At 39.1% G+C, this 21,726-nt stretch overlaps 1 protein-coding gene across 1 annotated transcript in view; it reads left to right on the forward strand.

The window, feature by feature from the left end:
- LOC132820241 (exocyst complex component 1-like) overlaps positions 1-8,322 on the forward strand; it is a 101,682-nt gene extending 93,360 nt beyond the window's left edge. The window contains exons 17-18 of the mRNA XM_060832247.1: positions 1,099-1,293; positions 8,056-8,322. Of these exons, the coding sequence (XP_060688230.1) occupies positions 1,099-1,293; positions 8,056-8,208 (348 nt within the window). The 3' untranslated portion in view covers positions 8,209-8,322. The remainder of the gene's footprint in view (positions 1-1,098; positions 1,294-8,055) is intronic.
- Positions 8,323-21,726: the final 13,404 nt, after the last annotated feature.

A 21,726-nucleotide genomic window follows, 5' to 3' on the forward strand; every position in this document is an offset into this window, starting at 1 on the left:
GGTTGAAAGCTGGTGGCCAGTGTGAGATCTTATCTGCAAAATTTTGCCATATGCCATACTTTCAGAAGTGAGCTTGAGCTGATGACTATTGTGTGGAATTGAGTCAGCCAGTCAGAAGCATAGGGGCCAAATTTTCAGACCCCTTCATGCTCTTTTCAGTTCATTAAAGGTCATGAATGTTGTCTTCTTTTTATGTGGCGTCCTTGATACACAGAATAGATGACTAACAACTTTTGCATTTTGATTCTGTCTCCCAGACAGCAAATTAGGCTCCAACTCTTCCAACTGGAATGAGGAAAATTGAATTTTACTGTGATATCCTTGCCTCTGGCATACTGTGCAGCTTTAAGAGACTCAGTGAAGTGATTTGCTATGTCAGGGTCACCAGATGATTCATACTCCACTGCGGTGCTGTTTTTAAGAGGCTTGAGATGTAGTTGGGTTAGCAGCTATGTGGGATGACTGTGAAGCAAATTTGTGAATGGCATCACAAAAGCACGTCTTGTTCTTCCATTGCTGAATTGTGGATAGCTATAGTTACAGTAATGTAATCAAAGGTCTTTTTTTTGCCAGTCTGCTTTACAGATTTTTCATTACATCTTCCTTGCACTGTTGATGACTGGGAGGCAAATCTCAATGTGAATGAGCAAAACCCATGTTGTTTATGTTGTATGTTGGTCAAGACTAGATGTTTAATGTCCTTACCTGCCAAAATTTATTAATTTTAGTTTTGAACATTTCACTGACACAGCTTTATCATGGAGTTCAGCTGCAATATAGTTTGCATTATATAACACTATTTGGTGATTATTCCCTCAGTAAATTGAGGCCTCAATAGCACTGTTGCTTAAAAATGTAGAGATATGAGCGGCTCAACCTCAATGAGAGATGGATTGATGGATGCTAATTGCATGGTATCCGGTAGATGGCATTTAAACAGAGAAGAAATATTTTGATTGTTCAAATGATTAAGCATGCTTTCTTAAAATATTTGTTGAATTATCTCACAATAATTTTCCTAACCATGTACTTGAGCATAGAATTGTTTGTACTAAAATCTTTCATCAGTGATAAAAATTATATATTTTAAATTTGCAGATCTTCTTTGAGGGAGTCAAGGCTCGTATTGCACAGGGTGTCAAAGAGAATGAAGTTAGCTATCAACTGGCATTTAGCAAACAGGAGCTAAGGAAAGTGATTGAAAAATATCAAGGAAAAGAGGTAAAGAAAGCACTGGAAAACCTCTACAAAAAAGTGGTCAAACATCTAAGTGAAGAAGGAAACCTGTTACAGGTAAATGGAAATTAGAGAATCAAAATGAAATCTTGTAAGAGAGCCCAGTAATGAAATGAGTAGAATGACTTTTTTTGTGAATGGTTTGATTTGTGGAACTGCTTTTAAAAGTGAGGAGGTCAAAGTTTGCATCCATAGCATTGCTGAAACATGCACTACCAAAGTTAAACACTCTCCCAATGAATAAGTACTCCAGAATGAAACTGGTATCATACAGTTGTACCCTGAGTATCAGAAACAGCTTACCGAGTAGTGTCATAATGCCATTCATAACAGCTGTTCAGAAGCTCAGTTTCCAAATTTGGACCATGTCGGTGCATTGTGTGTACTCACTTGTCATTTATTAATGCGAGTATCTTAGATGGGTCAGTTTATGTCTAATGTGTGCAGGAGGGTTTCTTGTAGATAGGCCAACAAGGGATGAGGCCACGTTGGATTTGCTACAGAGTTATGGATTGGGCCAGATGTTAGATGTGGAGGTAGGTGAGCACTTTCATGATACTGACCACATTTCAATTACATTTACTTTAGTGATGGAAAGGGATAGGTATATACTGCAGGGCAAACATTATAGCTGGAGGAAAGGCAATTATGATGCAATTAGGCAAGATTTAGAATGCATAGAATGAGGAAGAAAACTGCAGGGAATGGGCACAATTAAAATGTGGAGCTTGTTCAAAGAACAGCCATGGCATGTCCTTGATAATTATGTACCTGTCAGGCAGGGAAGAAGTGGTGGAGCAAGGGAACTGTGGTTTACTAAAGAAGTTGAATCTCTTGTCAAGAGGAAGAAGGAGGCTTATGTAAAGATGAGACATGCAGTTAGGGCGTTTGAGTGTTACAAATTTGCCAGAAAGAACCTAAAGAGAGAGCTAAGAAGAGCCAGAGGGACATAAGAAGTTTTTGGCTGGTAGGATCAAGGAAAACCCTAAAGCTTTCTCTAGGTATGTCAAGACTAAAAGAAGGACTAGAGTAAGAGTAGGGCCTGTCAACAACAGTAGTGGGAAGTTGTGCTTGGAGACCGAAGGGATAGGAGAGGCGCTAAATGAATACTCTTCATCAGTATTCACACAGAAATAATAGTGTTGTTGAAGAGGATACTGAGATACAAGCTATTAGACTAGATGGGATTGAGGTTCATAAGACAGAGGTGTTAGCAATTTTGGAAATTATGAAAATAGATAAGTCCCCTGTGCCAGGTGGAATTTATTCTAGGATTCTCTGGGAAGCTAGAGAGGAGATTGCAGAGCCTTTGACTTTGATCTTTATGTCATCATTGTCTACAGAAATAGTGCCAGAAGACTGGAGGATAGCAAATGTCCCCTTGTTCAATAAGGAGAATAGGGACAACCCTGGTAATTATAGAACAGTGAGCCTTACTTTGGCTGTGGGCAAAGTGTCAGAAAGGATATTAAGAGATTGGATTTATAATCATCTAGAAAGGAATAATTTGATTAGGGATAGTCAACATGGTTTTGTGAAGAGTAGGTCATGCCTCACAAATCTTATTGAGTTATTTGAGAAGGTGACCAAACAGGTGGATGAGGGTAAAGCAGTCGATGTGGTGTATATGGATTTCAGTAAAGTGTTTGATAAGGTTTCCCACGGTAGGCTATTGCAGAAAATATGGAGGCATGGAATTGAAGGTGACGTTAACGGTTTGGATCAGAAATTGGTGGTGGATGATGGGAAATGTTCATCCTAGAGTTCAATTACTGGTGGTGTACCGCAAGGATCTGTTTTGGGTCTACTGCTGTTTGACACTTTTATAAATGACATGAATGAGGGCATAGAAGGATGGGTAAGTAAATTTGCGGATGAATCTAAGGTCAGTAGAGTTGTGGATAGTGCAGAAGGATGTTGCAGGTTACAGAGGGACAAAGGTAAGCTGCAGAGCTGGGCTAAAAGGTGGCAAATGGAGCTTAATGCAGAAAATTGTGAGGTGATTCACTTTGGAAGGAACAACAGGAATGCAGAGTACTGGGCTGTTGGTAAGATTCTTAAAAATCACACAACACCAGGTTATAGTCCAGCAGGTTTAATTGGAAGCACAATTAAGTGACACTCCTTCATTAGGTGTTAGTGGAGGGCTCGATCGTAACACACAATTTATAGCAAGAATTTACAGTGTGATGTAACTGAAATTATACATTGAAAAATTGATTGCCTGTTAAACCTTTCATCTGTTAGAATACAGTGAGGTCTGCAAATGCTGGAGATCAGATCTGAAAATGTGTTGCTGGAAAAGCGCAGCAGGTCAGACAGCATCCAAGGAACAGGAGATTCGGCGTTTCGGGCATAAGCCCTTCTTCAGGAATGGCCATGAAATCTCCGTCGAATCTCCTGTTCCTTGGATGCTGCCTGACCTGCTGCGCTTTTCCAGCAACACATTTTCAGGGTTGTTAAGAAGGCGTACAATGTGTTAGCCTTTATTGGTAGAGGGATCAAGTTTCAGAGCCATGAGGTCATGTTGCAGCTGTACAAAACTCTGGTGCAGCCGCACTTGGAGTATTGCATACAGTTCTGGTTGCTACATTATAGGAAGGAAGTGGCAACATTGGAAAGGATGCAGAGGAGATTTACCAGGATGTTGCCTGGTATGGAGGGAAGGTCTTATATGGAAAAGCTAAGGGACGTGAGGCTGTTTTCATTAGAGAGAAGAAGGTTAAGAGGTGACTTAATAAAGACATACAAGACGATCAGAAGATTAGATCGGGTGGACAGTGAGAGCTTTTTTGTTTGGATGGTGATGGCTAGCACGAGGGGACATGGCTTTAAATTGAGGGGTGATAGATATAGGACACATGTCAGAGGTAATTTCTTCACTCACAGTCGTAAGGGTGTAGAATTCCCTGCCTGCAACAGTAGTAGACTCATCAACTTTAAGGGTATTTAAGTGGTCATTGAATAAATATATGGATAATAATGGAATAGTGTTGATTAGATGGGTTTTAGATTGGTTTCCCAGGTCGGCACAACATCGAGGGCCAAAGGGCCTGTACTGCGCTGTAATGTTCTATGTTCTATAATGTTGATAACCCCTGAGGCAGCTTTGCATACCACAATGCCACCACCTAACTTGGTGTTGGGTGATTTTTAACTAGGTCTGTCTGAACATACCCAGGGATGGTGGTAGTGCTGTCTGAGATTTTATGTGTGATTCCCATTGGTAGTGTTGTCTGAGATGTTATATATGATTCCATGCATATGACCATATAAGGCTGTTCTTGAATCTATGAGAAGCTCTCCCAATTTTGGCACTAGCCCATAGATGGCAGTAAGGAGGACTTTTCAGGTACAACAGGGTGCTTATGACATGATTTCCTGTGCCTTAATCAATGCCAGGTGGTCTATTCTTTCTAGCAAATGATGCAACTCAATGGCTTACATCCCAAAGGACAGTTGAGAATGAACCATATTGCTGTGGGTCTGGAGTCCTGTGTAGGCCAGAGTAAGTAAAAATCCCAGATTTCATGCCTTAAAGAAATTAGTGAACCAGAGAGGTTTATGCAACAATTCACAGTGGTTTCATGGTCATCATTAGACAATTAATTCCAGATATTCCTTTTTTCCAATTCCCAGAACATCCTGGGTCTCAGGAGTACTGACATTGACAATTCACAACATTAAAGTCAGACTGAAAACCTGGTGACTCGGGTACAATACTTGTTTCTTTCGACCTTTATCAGTCACCAGTATCTCAGAGATCACACACACCTTCCATCCAGTGAGACTTCTAGGCCCCTTTTAGCAGAGCAGGGTGTCATTTCCTTTCTGTACAGGCTGTCCAAGCAAATAAAACAAGCCATGATGGGCAGTTGCAGTCTGTCAACAACTAACCAGGTCCACAGCTGAGCTTTAAAAGTTTGCATTGCACCAGGATTCCCAGGATATGTTTGGCAGTGGCCAGTACCTCTGTCTATGGCAATGTGGAGAATACCATCAGTCGGGTGCTATCGGAGCACAGAACATAATTAATAAGACCTGTTCAAGAAGATAGTGCAAGAAAACTTGCAAGGCTCGCAGGGAGAAATCCTCCATGAAATTTGCCAAAAGTGAAATGTAGCCAATATCTGGTAAGATTCAGCTCCTTGCATTAAAAAAATACACCTGACTATCTTTGAGCCAGGTCTCTGTTATCATCAAAACATATTTCAATATGGCAATCTGTGCCTGCAACTCCCCAGCCTTATATTACATTCAGTACATGCATATGTTGTAACCATAATTTAGATTGTACTACTTTGTTTTTTACTTTGAACCCACTTAACATTTCACCAAATCCCTCTTATAATATTCTTTTCACCTTGGTATCCCTCTTTAGTTTACTTTCTGTATCCTAATGCCAGTTGTTTAGGTGTAAACCGTTCTAACTGTCTCCAGCAAAGCTCCCCACAATGAAATTGGTCCTGGCTGTTTAGGTGCAATCAGTCTGGCTTGTCTAGGTCCCATCTGCCTGAGAATTAATTACAAAGTCGCAAGATTATAATTCTACCCCATCTGTGCCATCTATCCAGTCACACATTCATCTGTTCTGTCTTCCTATTCTTTTGCTCACTTCTGCGTTGAACTGGCTGTATTCTGGGTTACTACTTTTGAGTTTCTGTTCGTGAATTTTCTATCTAGCTCCTTCACGATCGCATCCCTCCTTCTACCTGTGTCAGTGTAATTCGTGATAACCGCAAATGGCTGTTCACTTGCCCCTCACAGTGTGTTCTGGAAACATTCAGTTCTAGCACTAAGGCAACAAGCTACACATGCACAGAGAATACGCAGCCTTTTTCAGGACAGCAGCAATATGCGGAACATGTGGAAATGTATTCAGGCCATCACCAACCACAGAACAGCATCAACTGCTTGTGCTAGTGAGGCCTCCTTCCCTAATGAGTTGAACAACTTCTCTGCACAGTTTGAGGCACGAAATGACCTGGCAGCGAGGAAGACCATTCCACCCCCCACCCCCTCCCAATGACCAGGTGTTGTGTCTATATCACGGCTGACGTGAGGAAAACTGCATGCCGAGTCAACCCATGTAAGGCTGTTGGACTAGATAACATCTCTTGCAGAGTCTCAAAGGATGCTCTGATGTGCTGGCAGATGTTCTCACAGACATCTTTAACATCTCCCTGAGTTGTGCCATAGTTCCACCATGTTTCAAAGCCACTACCATCATCCCGGTTCCAAAGAAGTCTTCAGTGAGTGTTTTGCCTCAATGACTACTGATCCATTGCGTTAACACCCATCATCGTGAAGTGTTTTGAGAGGCTCATGATGAGGCATATTAAGACTCTGCTGTGCCCCTCAGTGGACACACTGCAGTTTGCATTTCTTCCCAACTGCTCAACACATGGTGCCATTTCCACCACCCTCCATCTGGCCCTCACCGCCTGGACAAGAAGGACACCCACGTCAGACTTTTTGTTCATAGATTTCAGTTCTGCATTTAACACCATTGTTTCTCAGCACCTGATTGGAAAGTTAAGTCTGCTGGCCCTAAATACCTCCCTTTGCAACTTGATCCTGGAATTTAATATTTTCTTTACACGCATTTGTGTTCTCTGAACATTGGCTTTTATCTCAGATGTTGAATACCTATAAACAAAGTATGATGGCATCATGAAATGTGCATACAATTATGACTCAAAGAAGATATTTGATATTTTGAAAGTACCATTGCAGTGATTTGGGGCCTTGAAGCAGTGCAGTATTTACAATTCAGGCCAGAAAAAGCTTCAGATATATTAAGATCTGCTGCCAGTTATGTCAAGGAAAATTCTGTAATGCATTGCAACCATAAAGTATAAATGTTTAAAAGTTATGAAGGCTGATGTTGAATTTTGAAATAGATCAGAATTGTTGACTTGTTAAACAGAAGTGTTTAAAAAGTCTCAAAGCAGTAAAGACATGGTACATGACATGTAAAAACATGGAGTGATGATTATTCTTTCAGTGTACTGTAATCAGCTGCATGAATTCAAATTTTTGAGGATTTTTTTTCCCCCTCAAGTCACCAATGAAATATTTGCACATCACTGTGCATCATATCTTCCATCAATTATGCCACTGGGTTGCATTTTTAAAGTTTATTTAAAATTGCTTTCAAAAGTATACCTTGATACATTTAAGTATGATAACTTCATAAAGTTTGTTTAATATAGCTAAACATAGTTTTAACACAACATTTTCATATAAATCAGTATCTAGTTAACCAAATATGATTAATCAAAATGAATGTAAATGGAAGTGACTTTACAAAGGTATTCAGAGTGTTATCCTTTTTTCATAAATATATGTTTCTAAAAGATTTTATAGGCTAGTGACTTCATTGTGCCCAAAAGAGCCAACTTAATTTTTCAACTTGTTCAACAGCCTGCAAATTTGTAAAACTTCTCAACAGTGAGTAATGTGATCTGGAAACATGGCCAGATTTGTGGGAAAAATCTACTTCTATTAAATGTGCTCTTTAAACCACTGCAAAAGATTAGGGAACTTTGATTTGCACCCAATGTAATTTGCAATAAAATTTCTGCACTAATTTTGCCAATTTTAAGTGCACCAAAAATAGCAGAACTGAGAGGAAACTTGTGTTCAACTTTTATCTATCCCTTTATACCTTTTTAAATAATGGAATAAATTGCATTTTTGAACAGTGAATATTTATTTATGAAGGATCTCTGTTTATTTGATGAAACCGGAGTATGATGCAATTGTATCAGCGACTGTAGAAAAAAGAATTCCTAAGTGTGTGCCTTAATTTCACAGGTCGTGTGGTATACAATGCAAGGAGAGTTTGTCCGCCAGTACAAGGAGTTTGAAGAAATGATTGCTCGGTGTTATCCCGGCTCTGGAATAACCATGAATTTCACAATAGATGATATTCTGCAGTATTTTCTTGATATAACAAAGGCAAATTAACTACCACCTGTTTAATATTGTGTGCAGCTCCTTTTCAAACACAAAATACGTTAAATTATCATTCAAGATTTGAAATATTTCACTTGTATATTGTTAGTTATGCAAAATTTTAAGTTATGCGAGCTCCAATGTTGTGGATTTTACAAAAATAAAGGAGAACAGTCAACTGTAATTTTAATTATTAAGAAAATGCTTTACTTGAAGATTTTGTGTGGATTTTCATTTTAAAATCAACACTTAGAAATTTACAAAGCCTTGTAGAACTAAGAATATGACTGTAAAATACATTGTTGAATGCTTACACTTGTCAGAAAAGGGAGGATATTGTTATGTCAGAGGTTGTTGGTGCTTTTGGAAGTTTTTTAATGTTCCATCATTATGAAGGAAGCAGGACTGAGGGTAGGATCATAATACGTAACTCCAGTATACCCAGCATTAAAAAAAAAGACTGATACGTAAAGACGAAACCAAAGAAATAGCAGCTTTGATTCACAACACAAATCACTGCCAATGAAGATGTGGAGCGTAACTGGGTTGGCACCTGGACCCCAAAGATGATGAGCACTTTTTTTTTAAAAGTGAGAGCAACTTTCTTACAAAAAGGTGAGCCTGATTTTGATGGTTTGCACATGAAGAAGAAAATCTTCCTTTTTTCATCTTGCATTTCCCTCTGAGCCTTCTGATGATGGAAGTACCCCCTTCAGAAGCCAATAACTAACTATTCTGTCCCATAGCATTGGATACATATCAGCACTTGGGTCAGCTAATAGATTTTTTGAAGCTGAAGGCTGGAAATACGTTTCGAGTAGAGAAAGCTGTCATATCAGCCATTCTGAGCTATGCTACTTACAGACTCAGAGATGATTTCCTGCAGTTGTAGCAATTTAATGTGTTTTTGTTAAAATGGAAGTTGTTACAGTTAATGAATTTTGTTTGCATCTGTATTCCCTAAGAAGAAAAATCTGGAAAAAATCAGTTTTTTTTTAACTGAGAGATATCCAATGATATATTTTGAGTTGTACAGGATAAACCAGATTTTGGCTTAAAAAGTTCTGGACCTAAGATATACATCATGACGAAGGCATTGAAGTATATAAGGAAAGTAGAAAATAACTTAAACAAGGAATTAGAAGGGCTAATAGGGGTCATGAAAAGTCATTACCAAACAGGATTAAAGAGAACCACAAGGCTTTTTTTTTATGCAGACATAAAAATCAAGAGGGTAGCCAAGAAAAGGGTTGGTCCATGCAAGGACAAAGAAAGGAATCTGTGTGTGAAGCCAGAAGAGGTAGGTAAGGTCCTAAATGAATACTTTATGTTGGTAATCACCAAAGAGAAGACATTGATGGAGAATGATCTCAAGGAAGGGAGTGTCTATACAAAGTTACTATTAAAAAAGAAGAGATGAGTGTCTTAAACATTAGGAAGGTAGATAAGTTCCCAGGTCCTGATGAGACCTATTCCAGACGACTGAAAACTGAAGGCAACGAAAAGATAAGCTGCATAAAGGAAAACAATAGAAATGGAAGAGAAAATGAGTGTAACGAAGGAAATAAACAGACTGTGATTATATTATACCAAGGAAAATGGTGAAAACATTTATTTCATCTTTCAATTACTGATCAGTTTCACTATACCCAATGTGTAAATTTACACATGGAATCATACAGCATGGAAACAGACCCTTCAGTCCAATTCGTCCACGCTGACGATATTCAATGGTTTGAGCAATGAAAGCAAGCACGCCAAATGCCTTCTTAACCACCCTGTCGCAAATTTCAAAAAACTATTAATCTGAATGCTTTGGTCTCTCTGTTCTAAAACATAGCCCAGGGTCCTACTATTAATTGTGTAAGTTTTGCCCTTGTTTATTTTACCAAGATGCAATACCTTGCATTTATCCAAATTAAACTCAATCTGCCACTCCTCAGCCCATTGGCCCAATTGGTCAAGATCCCTTTGTAGTCTTTGATAGTCAATGTCCACTCTACCTCCAATTTTGTTGTCATTCGCAAAGTTATTAACCATGCTTTTAAAATTCTCATTTAAATCATTTATATAAATGACAAACAACAGTGGACCCAGCATTTAAAGTACAATGATTTAAAATGAATTAATTCGGCACCTAGCTTATTTTATAATCAAACACTTAGTTTCTGGAAGTATGAAACATTTTGTTGTCTAACGATGCATGATATTATATGTCCAGTAGATGGCAAAGCAGAGTAACATTCAGTCTTCTCCTTTGGTATTTTTTATATGCTGAGCATTTAATTCAGCCAGTTATTCAAATTAAATGGCCATAAATAATAAGGTAAAGCTTAAGTTATTATGTGGCTTGGTTCCACTTTGAATACTACTTGGATCTCTCGTTCATTTGTGACTTGTTCTGGATCATGAAGGTTTCCCTCCAACTGTGAGTAATACAGGTCTGACAACAGTAGATTTCTTAAAAGGTCCTTTATTTACACTGTAGTAGATTTTACATTTCTAAGTGAGTGCATCTCATGCTCTATATTGTATTGAGCGTTCTTTCTCTCTTATCAAACTTTTACTCAGGACTCCTGATGTCACTATCGGATCCTGAAACACATCTATATCTCATTACTGTGTCAGAGTATCTCAAGAATGGAAGCACATAATTTGAATTGTGACTGAATTAAAGGATGATGACTGCATTTTTGAAATTTTAAATAGTTCAATGTCAAAATGATCCTACTTAATTTATTAAAGTTCAACGTATTGTAACAGCAGTAGCACTTACATTTCTATAATTCTTTTTACATTACAATCTCTCACTTTACAGAGCAGGATAAAATATGTAGTCAATGACCAGGGAAGAATAGACAAAAATAAAGATAGGAGAAAGCAAATGCATCCAACTGAACTGCAAGTTATCCAGAGGCACTGGCGCAGTAACACTCGCCTGGAAATGCTGGGGTCAGGCCCTTTCCTGAGAGTTTCTGAGGTCTTTATGAGTTTTGGGGAATAGCTTCCTCCCATAAATAAGTCAGCTGCAAAGTGCCTGATAGAACAGTGAAGCTAAGACATCCGAAAACCATGTACAGTTTTAGTTTCCATACTTGAGGAAAGATATTGTTGCATTGGAGGCAGTTCAGAATGGCAAAGTGTTATTTAAATTATGATAGATTGTGAAATGTTGATGTGTAGAGGGGCCTTGGTGTCTCTTATTCACTGGGCATTAAAAGCAAGGATCCAGGTGTAACAAGCAGTTAGGAAGGCTAATAGTATATTGGCCTTCATTGCAAGAGGATTTGAGTATAGGTAAAAGATGCAGTAACTCAGCTGTAAACAACCTTGGTGAGACCTCACCTAGAGTACTGCATACAATTTTGGTCCCCTAACTTGCCGTCAAGAGAGTACAGCTTGATTTCTGAGATGGTAGGTTTGCTGTATGAGGAGAGGTTGTGTTGACTGGGCTTGTATTCACATTGGAGTTTAGAATAATGTGATGGGATCTCATTGAGACCTAAACTTCTGACAGGACTGATCACACTGAATGGAGGATGATGTATTCTGGCCAGGACTCAGAACAGAACAGGATCCACAGAAGGCCTTTTGGACTGAGATGAAACGAAATTTATTCAGAGGGTGGTGACCCTGCAGAATTCTCTACCACAGAATACTGTGGAGGCAAAGTCACCTGAAACACAATGCCTGGCACTTATCTTTAAAATAAAAACAAGTTAGGATCCAGGCTATCTTCTTAATATATTTTGAGAAAATTTAGTCTGGTCCATAACAAATAGGGGTCTCTTGTCAGAATTGAAATCTCTAATTCCTTCTAATTCCAGGTTGGTTTTAGGATTATTGGACTCAAAGGCAGTGTTGGGGTATTTTATTTCAAGTGTTGCATTTAATTGGTTTAATTATGGTGTGCCATGTGTAATAATGGCTCTTTCAGTCACTAACCATTTCAGGAGTTTTACAGAAAATAAGTAAGGCAAAGATTTCAGAATTGCCAAACAAGCTGGGATTGAGGTTGCCTGTGTCTGTGCGGAAAGAGGAGATAATTGTGGCAATCATGCAGCATTTACAATTACCAGGAATGCCATCAGAATCTTTGGAAATGGCTAAAATTCAGTTGAAAAAGAAGCAGCTTGAACATGAAAAGAAAATGAAACCGTTTGAATTATGATTGAAAGCAGAGGAAAAGCAAAAAGAGAGAACAGTACTAGCAGAAGAAAAAGACAAGGAAAGAATAGCCCTAGCAGAAGAAAGGGCGAAAGAGAAAGCTTTTGAGTTTCGGACGTTAGAACTGAAAACTCAAAGTTGACTTAAAGTGGCAGAGGTGGAGATGAAAAGTAGGAGTAATGATGAGGATAGTAATAGAGAGTAATCCTGCAATAGCCAAAGGCCTAGTGCGGATCTTTTTAAAATATATCTAAATATTACCAAAGTTTGACGAAAAGGATGTATCGACCTTTTCAAGTTACCAAACAAATGAAATGGCTGGTGACTATGTGGGCATTGTTGATTCAAACAACATTGGTAGGTAGACCTAATGAGGTACTTGCATCACGATCAGAGGAGGTATCTGGGGAGTATAATAAGGTGAAAAATTCTATCTAAAATATATATGCTAGTGCCAGAAATCTTCAAACAACATTTTAGGAATCTAAGGAGAGAACGTAGTGAAAAGTACATAGAGATTGCAATGATCTAACAAAGTAATATTGATAGATGGATGAGGATGTTAAAAATAGATAAACAATGTCTGCTCTTAGAGAGATGATTATTTTGGAGTTCAGAAATTCATTTCCTGAAGTAGTGAGACCTCATGTGGAAGAGCAAAGAATTAAGACTGCAATATTAGCAACAGAAATGGCAGACGATTATGAGTTGGTTCATTAATCAAAGTTTAGTTTCCAGCATCAATTTCAATGTGTGAAGGATAGAAATTGGGGAAAAGAGAAATCTTCAAGTGGTAAGGGAAGAAGAGATCTCACTGAAGATAGTAAAGATAGATTACCGCAGGGTGAAAAGGAAATTCACGAGGGGGAAAGAGAAGCAAAAAAGCTCAGGTGTGTTCACTTTAATAAGGAAGACCACACAAAATCACAGTGTTGGTGGTTTAGAAAAAGCACTAGGAAGATGGATGTGGGAAAGCATCCTGTGAGTTTTGCTGAAGTCGTAAAGCGAAAAACCAGTCAAGTTAAAAAGTTGCAAAAGAGTATACAACAGATCAGGAGTTAGTTGAAAAGAAAATACCAGATCTCTTTAAGAATTTACTTACAGGAACAACTCAATTTTTGACAGTGAAAGATGAGGAGATACTTAATTCAGAAGGAGTATTGCCAGAAAAAGTGGTAATATGTAGAATTCATGGTCAGAAGAACAGTGTTCTACTATATAAAGTCGTGAGGTGGTGGTCAGAGTAAAAGAGAAATTGTCAGTTCTAGCCGTATAGTTTATCCTTGGTAATGATGTAGCTGGATCACAGGTGAGAGTGACGCAAAAGCCAATGGAAAATCAGGCAACTGAGGTGTTACAGGAAGCATATCCTGGGATTGACCCAGACTGTGTGGAAACAGGATTACAAAACCACAGGTGGAAACAGATGGAGAAATCAAAGAATAAAGGTAAGGAAATTGAAGTTCAATTATCAGAGATTATGTTTGATCAAATAGTTGAGAAAAAAATAAAAGAGCAGATGGAGGACAAAGTGGATATATTTAGTTCAGATAAATTAGGTGAATTACATTGGCAAATTGAAAAACTAAAACAGTTATATCAAAAAGAAGAATGAGTTTATCCCAGAATGTTACTATCTTAAAAATAATATCTTGATGAGAAAATGGAGACCATCATATCTTCAGGCAGATGAGAAATGAGCAGAAGTTCATCAAGTTGTATTACCGGTGGGTTCTGAAAAGGATGTGTTGGAGGTAGCATATGAATTAACAGTAGTAAGTACTCAGTGAGAGTAAGTAAAACTCAAGCACTAATACAAAAATATTTTTATCAACCTAGACTGAACTGCATGAGCATGTTATTGAATTTTGCCTCACATTTCATATGTGTCAGCTAATTAGAAAACATCAGGCAATTATAAAACCAAAACTTTTAATACCCATTGCCACTTTTGAGGAACCCTTTACAAGTATCTTGATTGATGGTGTAAGCCCCAGAGCTGAAACAAAAAGTGGGAATCAGTATTTGTTGACCATAATGGATATTTTTAAAGGCAAATTAATTACAGTGTCATGGTTAAAAGCATTGGAGAGGAGTTACTGATTTTTTTTAACTAGATATGAACTACACACAGAGGTAAAATCAAGATCAAACTTTACATCAAAGCTATACAAGGAAGTTATGGATAGGTTAGGAATAAAACAATTCAAATCCATTGAGTACCATCCAGAATCATAGGAAGCATTAGAATGGTGACATCAAACTTTAAACGTCATGATGAGGGCTTACAGTGAAAACTATCCAGAGGATTGAGATAAAAGAATTCCATTTGTACTTCTTGCAATTTGCAATTCACCTAACGTATCAACTAAACTTAAAACATTTGAAGTAGTTTTTGGGCATGAGGTAAGAGGATCACTGAAATTGATTAAAGAGAAGTTGATGAGTCAGAATTCAGAGACCAGATATTTGGACTATGTGTCAAATTTTGGGGAATGATTAAATAGAGTCGGTGATTTGGTGAGACAACATTTGGAAGTAGCACAGCATGTGATGAAACAGGAGGCAGACAGAAATGAAAAATTCACAATTTTGCTAACAAAGATAAAGTATTACTGTTACTGGCACTGATAGGTGAACTTTGAAAAGCTAGTTTAGGTTGGCCTTATCAAATTGAAAGGAAATTGAGTAAGATGGATTATTTGATGAGAATCCCAGATAGCAAGTGTGTCATGCGAATATGCTCAAATGGTATTTTGATAGGGAAGAAAAACAAAAGGAGAATGTGTTTCTGGTTTCAACACACAATATAGAACCAAATTCAGATGATTCTGAATTGGACATTCCTCAAATTAAATTGGACAATTGAGGAAGTTCTCAAAAATTGGGATAAATTACTGAGTTAACTTTCAGAGGAAAATTGAAATCACCTGAGTTTCCTGAAGAAGGGCTTATGCCCGAAACGTCAATTCTCCACTTCCTTTGATGCTGCCTGACCTGCTGCACTTTTCCAGCAACACATTCTTAAGATCACCTGAGTCATTACAATCACACAGGGAGATATGTGGGAATAAGCTGTGAAGTATTAATCTAATTACTCATGATGTTGATATTGGAAATAGTGTTCCAATTAAGCAACATCCTTATAGACTTAACCCTCTTAAGTTGGCACATGTTCAAAAAGCGATTGAATATATGCCCAAAGACAATATAATTGAGGTGCATTGTAGCAAATGGAGGTCACTCATAGTAATGGTGAAAAAACCACATGGTTTTGTGTGGACTATCACAAAGTTAGTGCAGTTGATTTTCATATTCCACATTTTTGAAGACTGTGTTGAGAAGTTGGGACAAGCAACTTATAGTTCAAAGTTGGATTTATTTAGAGGACACTGACGGGTACCTTTCTGTAAAAGAACAATGCAAATTTCAGTTTTCATGGTGCCAAATGGTCTGTATCAGTTTTAAGTAGGTAAAACAATGACTGCAGATGCTGGAAACCAGATTCTGAGTTAGTGGTGCTGGAAGAGCACAGCAGTTCAGGCAGCATCCGAGGAGCTGTAAAATCGACATTTCGGGCAAAAGCCCTTCATAAGGAATACAGGCAGAGACCCTAAAGGGTGGAGAGATAAGTGAAAGGAGGGTGGGGGTGGGGAGAAAGTAGCATAGAGTACAATCGGTGAGTGGGGGAGGGGATGAAGGTGATAGGTCAGGGAGGAGGGTGGAGTGGATAGGTGGAAAAGAAGATAGGCAGGTAGGACAAGTAATGGGGATAGTGCTGAGCTGAAAGTTTGGAACTGGGGTGAGGTGGGGGGAAGGGGAAATGAGGAAACTGTTGAAGTCTAATTTGATGCCTTCAGGCTCTCTGCCTATATTCCTGTTGAAGGGCTTTTGCCCAAAACGTCGATTTTACTGCTCCATGTATCAGTTTTAAGTCATGCCATTTGGTAAGGAAAATGTGCCAAGTTTCAAAGACAAACCAAAAGGTAGTTTTGAATTACTCAATTTTGTGGTGTACCTTGATGAAAAGACCATAAGACCATAAGACATAGGAGTGGAAATAAGGCCATTCGGCCCATCGAGTCCACTCCGCCATTCAATCATGGCTGATGGGCATTTCAACTCCACTTACCAGCGTTCTCCCCGAAGCCCTTAATTCCTCGAGACAACAAGAATCTATCAATCTCTGCCTTGAAGACATTTAGCGTCCCGGCCTCCACTGCACTCTGTGGCAATGAATTCCACAGGCCCACCACCCTCTGGCTGAAGAAATGTCTCCGCATTTCTGTTCTGAATTGACCCCCTCTAATTCTAAGGCTGTGTCCACGGGTCCTAGTCTCCTCGCCTAATGGAAACAATTTCCTAGCGTCCACCCTTTCCAAGCCATGTATTATCTTGTACATCTCTATTAAGTCTCCCCTTAATCTTCTAAACTCCAATGAATACAATCCCAGGATCCTCAGCCGTTCCTCATATGTTAGACCTACCATTCCAGGGATCATCCGTGTGAATGTCCGCTGGACACGCTCCAGTGCCAATATGTCCTTCCTGAGGTGTGGGGACCAAAACTGGACACAGTACTCCAAATGGGGCCTAACCAGAGCTTTATAAAGTCTCAGTAGCACACCTCTGCTTTTATATTCCAACCCTCTTGAGATAAGTGACAACATTGCATTCGCTTTCTTAATCACGGACTCAACCTGCATGTTTACCTTTAGAGAATCCTCGACTAGCACTCCCAGATCCCTTTGTACTTTGTCTTTACTAATTTTCTCACCATTTAGAAAGTAGTCTATGCTTTTATTCTTTTTGCCAAAGTGCAAGACCTCGCATTTGCTCACGTTGAATTCCATCAGCCATTTCCTGGACCACTCTCCCAAACTGTCTAGATCCTTCTGTAGCCTCCCCACTTCCTCAGTACTACCCGCCTGTCCACCTAACTTCGTATCATCTGCAAACTTCGCTAGAATGCCCCCAGTCCCTTCATCCAAATCATTAATATATAATGTGAATAGCTGTGGCCCCAACACTGAACCCTGCGGGACACCGCTTGTCACCGGCTGCCATTCCGAAAAAGAACCTTTTATCCCAACTCTCTGCCTTCTGTCAGACAGCCAATCCTCAATCCATCCCAGCAGCTCACCTCGAACACCATGGGCCCTCACCTTGCTTAGCAGCCTCCCGTGTGGCACCTTATCAAAGGCTTTTTGAAAGTCTAGATAGACCACATCCACTGGGTTTCCATGGTCTAACCTACTTGTCACTGCTTCAAAGAATTCCAACAGGTTTGTCAGGCATGACCTCCCCTTACTAAATCCATGTTGACTTGTTCTAATCAGACTCTGCTCTTCTAAGAATTTAGAAACCTCATCCTTAATGATGGATTCTAGAATTTTACCAACAACCAAGGTTAAGCTAATTGGCCTATAATTTTCCATCTTTTGTCTTGATCCTTTCTTGAACAAGGGGGTTACAACAGCCATCTTCCAATCATCCGGGACCTTTCCTGACTCCAATGACTCTTGAAAGATCTCAACCAATGCCTCAGCTATTTCCTCAGCCACCTCTCTCAGAACTCTAGGGTGTATCCCATCGGGGCCAGGAGATTTATCAATTTTAAGACTTTTTAACTTTTCTAGCACTATCTCTTTTGTAATGGCAACCATACTCAACTCAGCCCCCGACTCCCTTTAATTGTTGAGATATTACTCATGTCTTCCACTGTGAAAACTGATGCAAAGTACTTGTTAAGTTCTCCTGCTATTTCGTTATCTCCCATCACTAGGCTTCCTGCATCAGTTTGAAGTGGCCCAATGTCTACTTTTGCCTGTCGTTTGTTTCTTATGTATTGAAAGAAATTTTTACTATCATTTCTGGCTAGCCTACCTTCATATTTGATCCTCTCATTTCTTATTACACTCTTTGTTATCCTCTGTTTGTTTTTGTAGCCTTCCCAATCTTCTGATTTCCCACTGTTCTAGGCCACTTTATAGGATCTCTCTTTTTCTTTAATACATTTCCTGACTTCCTTTGTCAGCCATGGTTGTCTAATCCCTCCCCGGATAATCTTTCTTTTCTTGGGGATGAACCTCTGTATAGTGTCCTTAAAAATACCCACAAACTCCTGCCATTTTTGCTCTACTGTCTTCCCAGTTAGCCTCTGCTTCCAGTCTATTTTTGTCAGTTCCTCTCTCATGCCCTCATAATTACCTTTATTTAATTGTAACACCATTACATCCAATTTTGCCTTCTCTCTTTCAAATTCCAGACTAAACTCTACCATATTATGATTGCTACTTCCTAAGGGTTCCCTTACTTTAAGATTTTTTATAGAGTCTGGTTCATTGCAAAGCACTAGGTCCAGAATAGCCTGCTCCCTTGTGGGCTCCATGACAAGCTGTTCCAAAAAGCCATTCTGTAAGCATTCCATGAATTCCCTTTCTTTGGATCTACTAGCAACATTATTTACCCAGTCCACCTGCATATTGAAGTCTCCCATGATCAATGTGACCTTGCCTTTCTGACATGCCTTCTCTATTTCCCGGTACATGTTGCATCCCTGGTCCTGACCACTGTTAGGAGATCTGTGCACAACTCCAATTATGGTTTTTTTGCCTTTGTGGTTCCTCGACTCCACCCACACAGACTCCACATCATCCGACGCCATGTCATTCAATGATCTGGTGATTTTTAATCACACATGTGTTACAATGTGGGTAAACCCCACTCCCTTACTAATTTAAACCAGCAACGCAGAAACAATTTATCCCATGTGGTAATCTGTGAAAATTTGCGACGCCAAGAAGTATTTAAAGTAAAATTTAACAACTTTATTTCCTGAAGTATAATAGAGAATAATTATCTAACAACTAGTTACAACTCTTTCCTCCAAGCTATCACTTACTTTCCCTTTTATAATACTAGTTGAATTAAACTCCCGATTAAATTTACCAAAAATTCAAATTTCAAAATCAGACAGCTGTCAAATCTTCTCTTTGTATCTTCCTGTGGAGATTGTCTTCTTAGGATCCTCCAACTGTTTAATTTTACCCAGTCTTATACTCCAAAGCATCGAATTGTTGTCATTGGTTTTAATATTGTCAATATACAAAATTCAACTTGATTGGAGTTTGGTATTTTGGGGGTATAATTTAAACTGATTGGCCTAATTTTAATTTGTTTTAGTGTCAGGCAACCAGCTACACTAGCTGCTGGACGAAAAGGTTATATTGTATCTTGTTCAGAAAACTTGGTGCTGTCAGGTAGTTCTGTTAGCTTTTAACTTTTTTAAAGGTACAATACACCCACATCTTCATAACACCTCCCCACCTTAAGAAAAAATGAACCATCTTAATGAAAAGATGGCTTCTTTTTTTTTCTGTTCTTTACACGCATTACCCTTACATACAGATAATTTTAATCTAAATCCATCTTAACTTATATATAAATATATATATCTACATATAAAACATTAAATAAATTCAAATGTCATCTCAACTTTACCAGTTAATCTGCGATAACATATCTGCAATTACATTCTTATGACCCGCAACATGTACAATTTTTAAATTGAAAGTCTGTAACATAAGACTCCAATGAAATAGTCTCATATTCTTGTCTTTAAAGGGTTCTAAGAATACAAGTGGATTGTGACCCATGTACACAACCATTCCTGACACATTGCTCATGACATACACAGTAATATGTTGTAAGGCCAGTACCAATCTCAATAGATTAGATTAGATTACTTACAGTGTGGAAACAGGCGCTTCGGCTCAACAAGTCCACACTGACCCACCGAAGCGCAACCCACCCATACCCCTATATTTACCCTTCACCTAACACTACAGGCAATTTAGCATGGCCAATTCACCTGACCCGCACATCTTTGGATTGTGGGAGGAAACCGGAGCACCCGGAGGAAACCCACGCAGACACGGGGATAACGTGCAAACTCCACACAGTCAGTCGCCTGAGTCGGGAATTGAACCCGGGTCTCTGGAGCTGTGAGGCAGCAGTGCTAACCACTGTGCCACCGTGCCGCCCATTTATATGCCGCCAAAATAGCTATTTTTCGATCGTGGAGTATTTCTTCTGGTGGATGCTGATCTTCTTTGAAAAGTAACCAACTGGCAGTTCAATCCCATCCTCATCTTCCTGTAGGAGTACAGCTCCAACTCCTATGTCATTAGCATCGATGGCGACTTTAAAAGGTTTGGAAAAGTTTGGCATAGCTAAAACTGTTTTGGTGGTTGATATTGATTTCAAATGGTCAAATGCCTCCTGGAATTGTTCTGTCCACCGAAACTTTGAGTTCTTCTTCATCAAGTTGGTTAATGGTGCTATTACACTGTTGACGTTTGGAACAAAATTTTGATCAAATCCGCTGAGTCCCAAGAATCAAAGCACCTCTTTCTTCGAGGTAGGGTCGTGAAAATTCCTTGATGGCCTTCGTCTTTGCATTCCGTGATGTCAACTTTCCATGACCAATGTTGTGCCCCAAGAACTTCACCTCTGCTTTTGTGAATTCAGTTTTATTTACATTTATCACTAGTTTTGCTTCTTGTGTTCATTCAAAGAGCTCTGCTAACTGAACCATGTGATATTTCCAGAACTTACTAAAGATCACTACATTGTCCAAATAGACTGCACAGTTTGTTAACCCAGCCACAACTCTGTTCATGAGTCTTTGGAAAGTGGCAGGTGCATTCTTCTTTGCAGAGGGCATCACTTTAAACTGATGTAACCCACTTGGGGTTACAAACGCAGAATTTTTTTTTGCCAACTCTGATAAAGGTACCTGCCAGAAACCATGCATTAAGTCCAACTTGGTGATGTAACTGGCTTGTCCGACTTTCTCAATACAGTCCTCCAATCTAGGAATTGGATATGAGTCCAATTTTGTAATGGTGTTGACCTTCCAAAGTTCCACGCAAAATCGTTGAGCTCCATCCAGTTTGGGAACTTAGACAATCAACAAGCTCAACTCACTCTGGTTTGGTTTAATGATGTCCTCGTCGAGCATGGCCTCCACCTCCACCTGGACCTGTCTAGCTTTGAAAGGATTAAGCCAATAGGGGTGTTGTTTTCTTGGAGCAATATTCCCTACGTCTACTTCATGTACAATAGCATTACTCCTCCCCATCAGCTTCTTACATATGTCCTTATACTGCAGTAACAAATCTTTCAACTGCATATTGTACTCCTGAGACAGATAGCTTACTAACCTATCCCACTCCTCATGGACTTCTTCATTTTAATCTATTTTGAGGCACATCAAAATCCGCATCATCTGGATTTGATTCCTCACTCTGCAGGACAGTAACTAACACCTGTTTCTCCAGTTCTTTCTCTCCAGTATAA

The sequence above is a fragment of the Hemiscyllium ocellatum genome, chromosome 11, assembly GCF_020745735.1.
Source record: "Hemiscyllium ocellatum isolate sHemOce1 chromosome 11, sHemOce1.pat.X.cur, whole genome shotgun sequence".
NCBI classification, from domain to species: Eukaryota; Metazoa; Chordata; class Chondrichthyes; order Orectolobiformes; family Hemiscylliidae; genus Hemiscyllium; species Hemiscyllium ocellatum.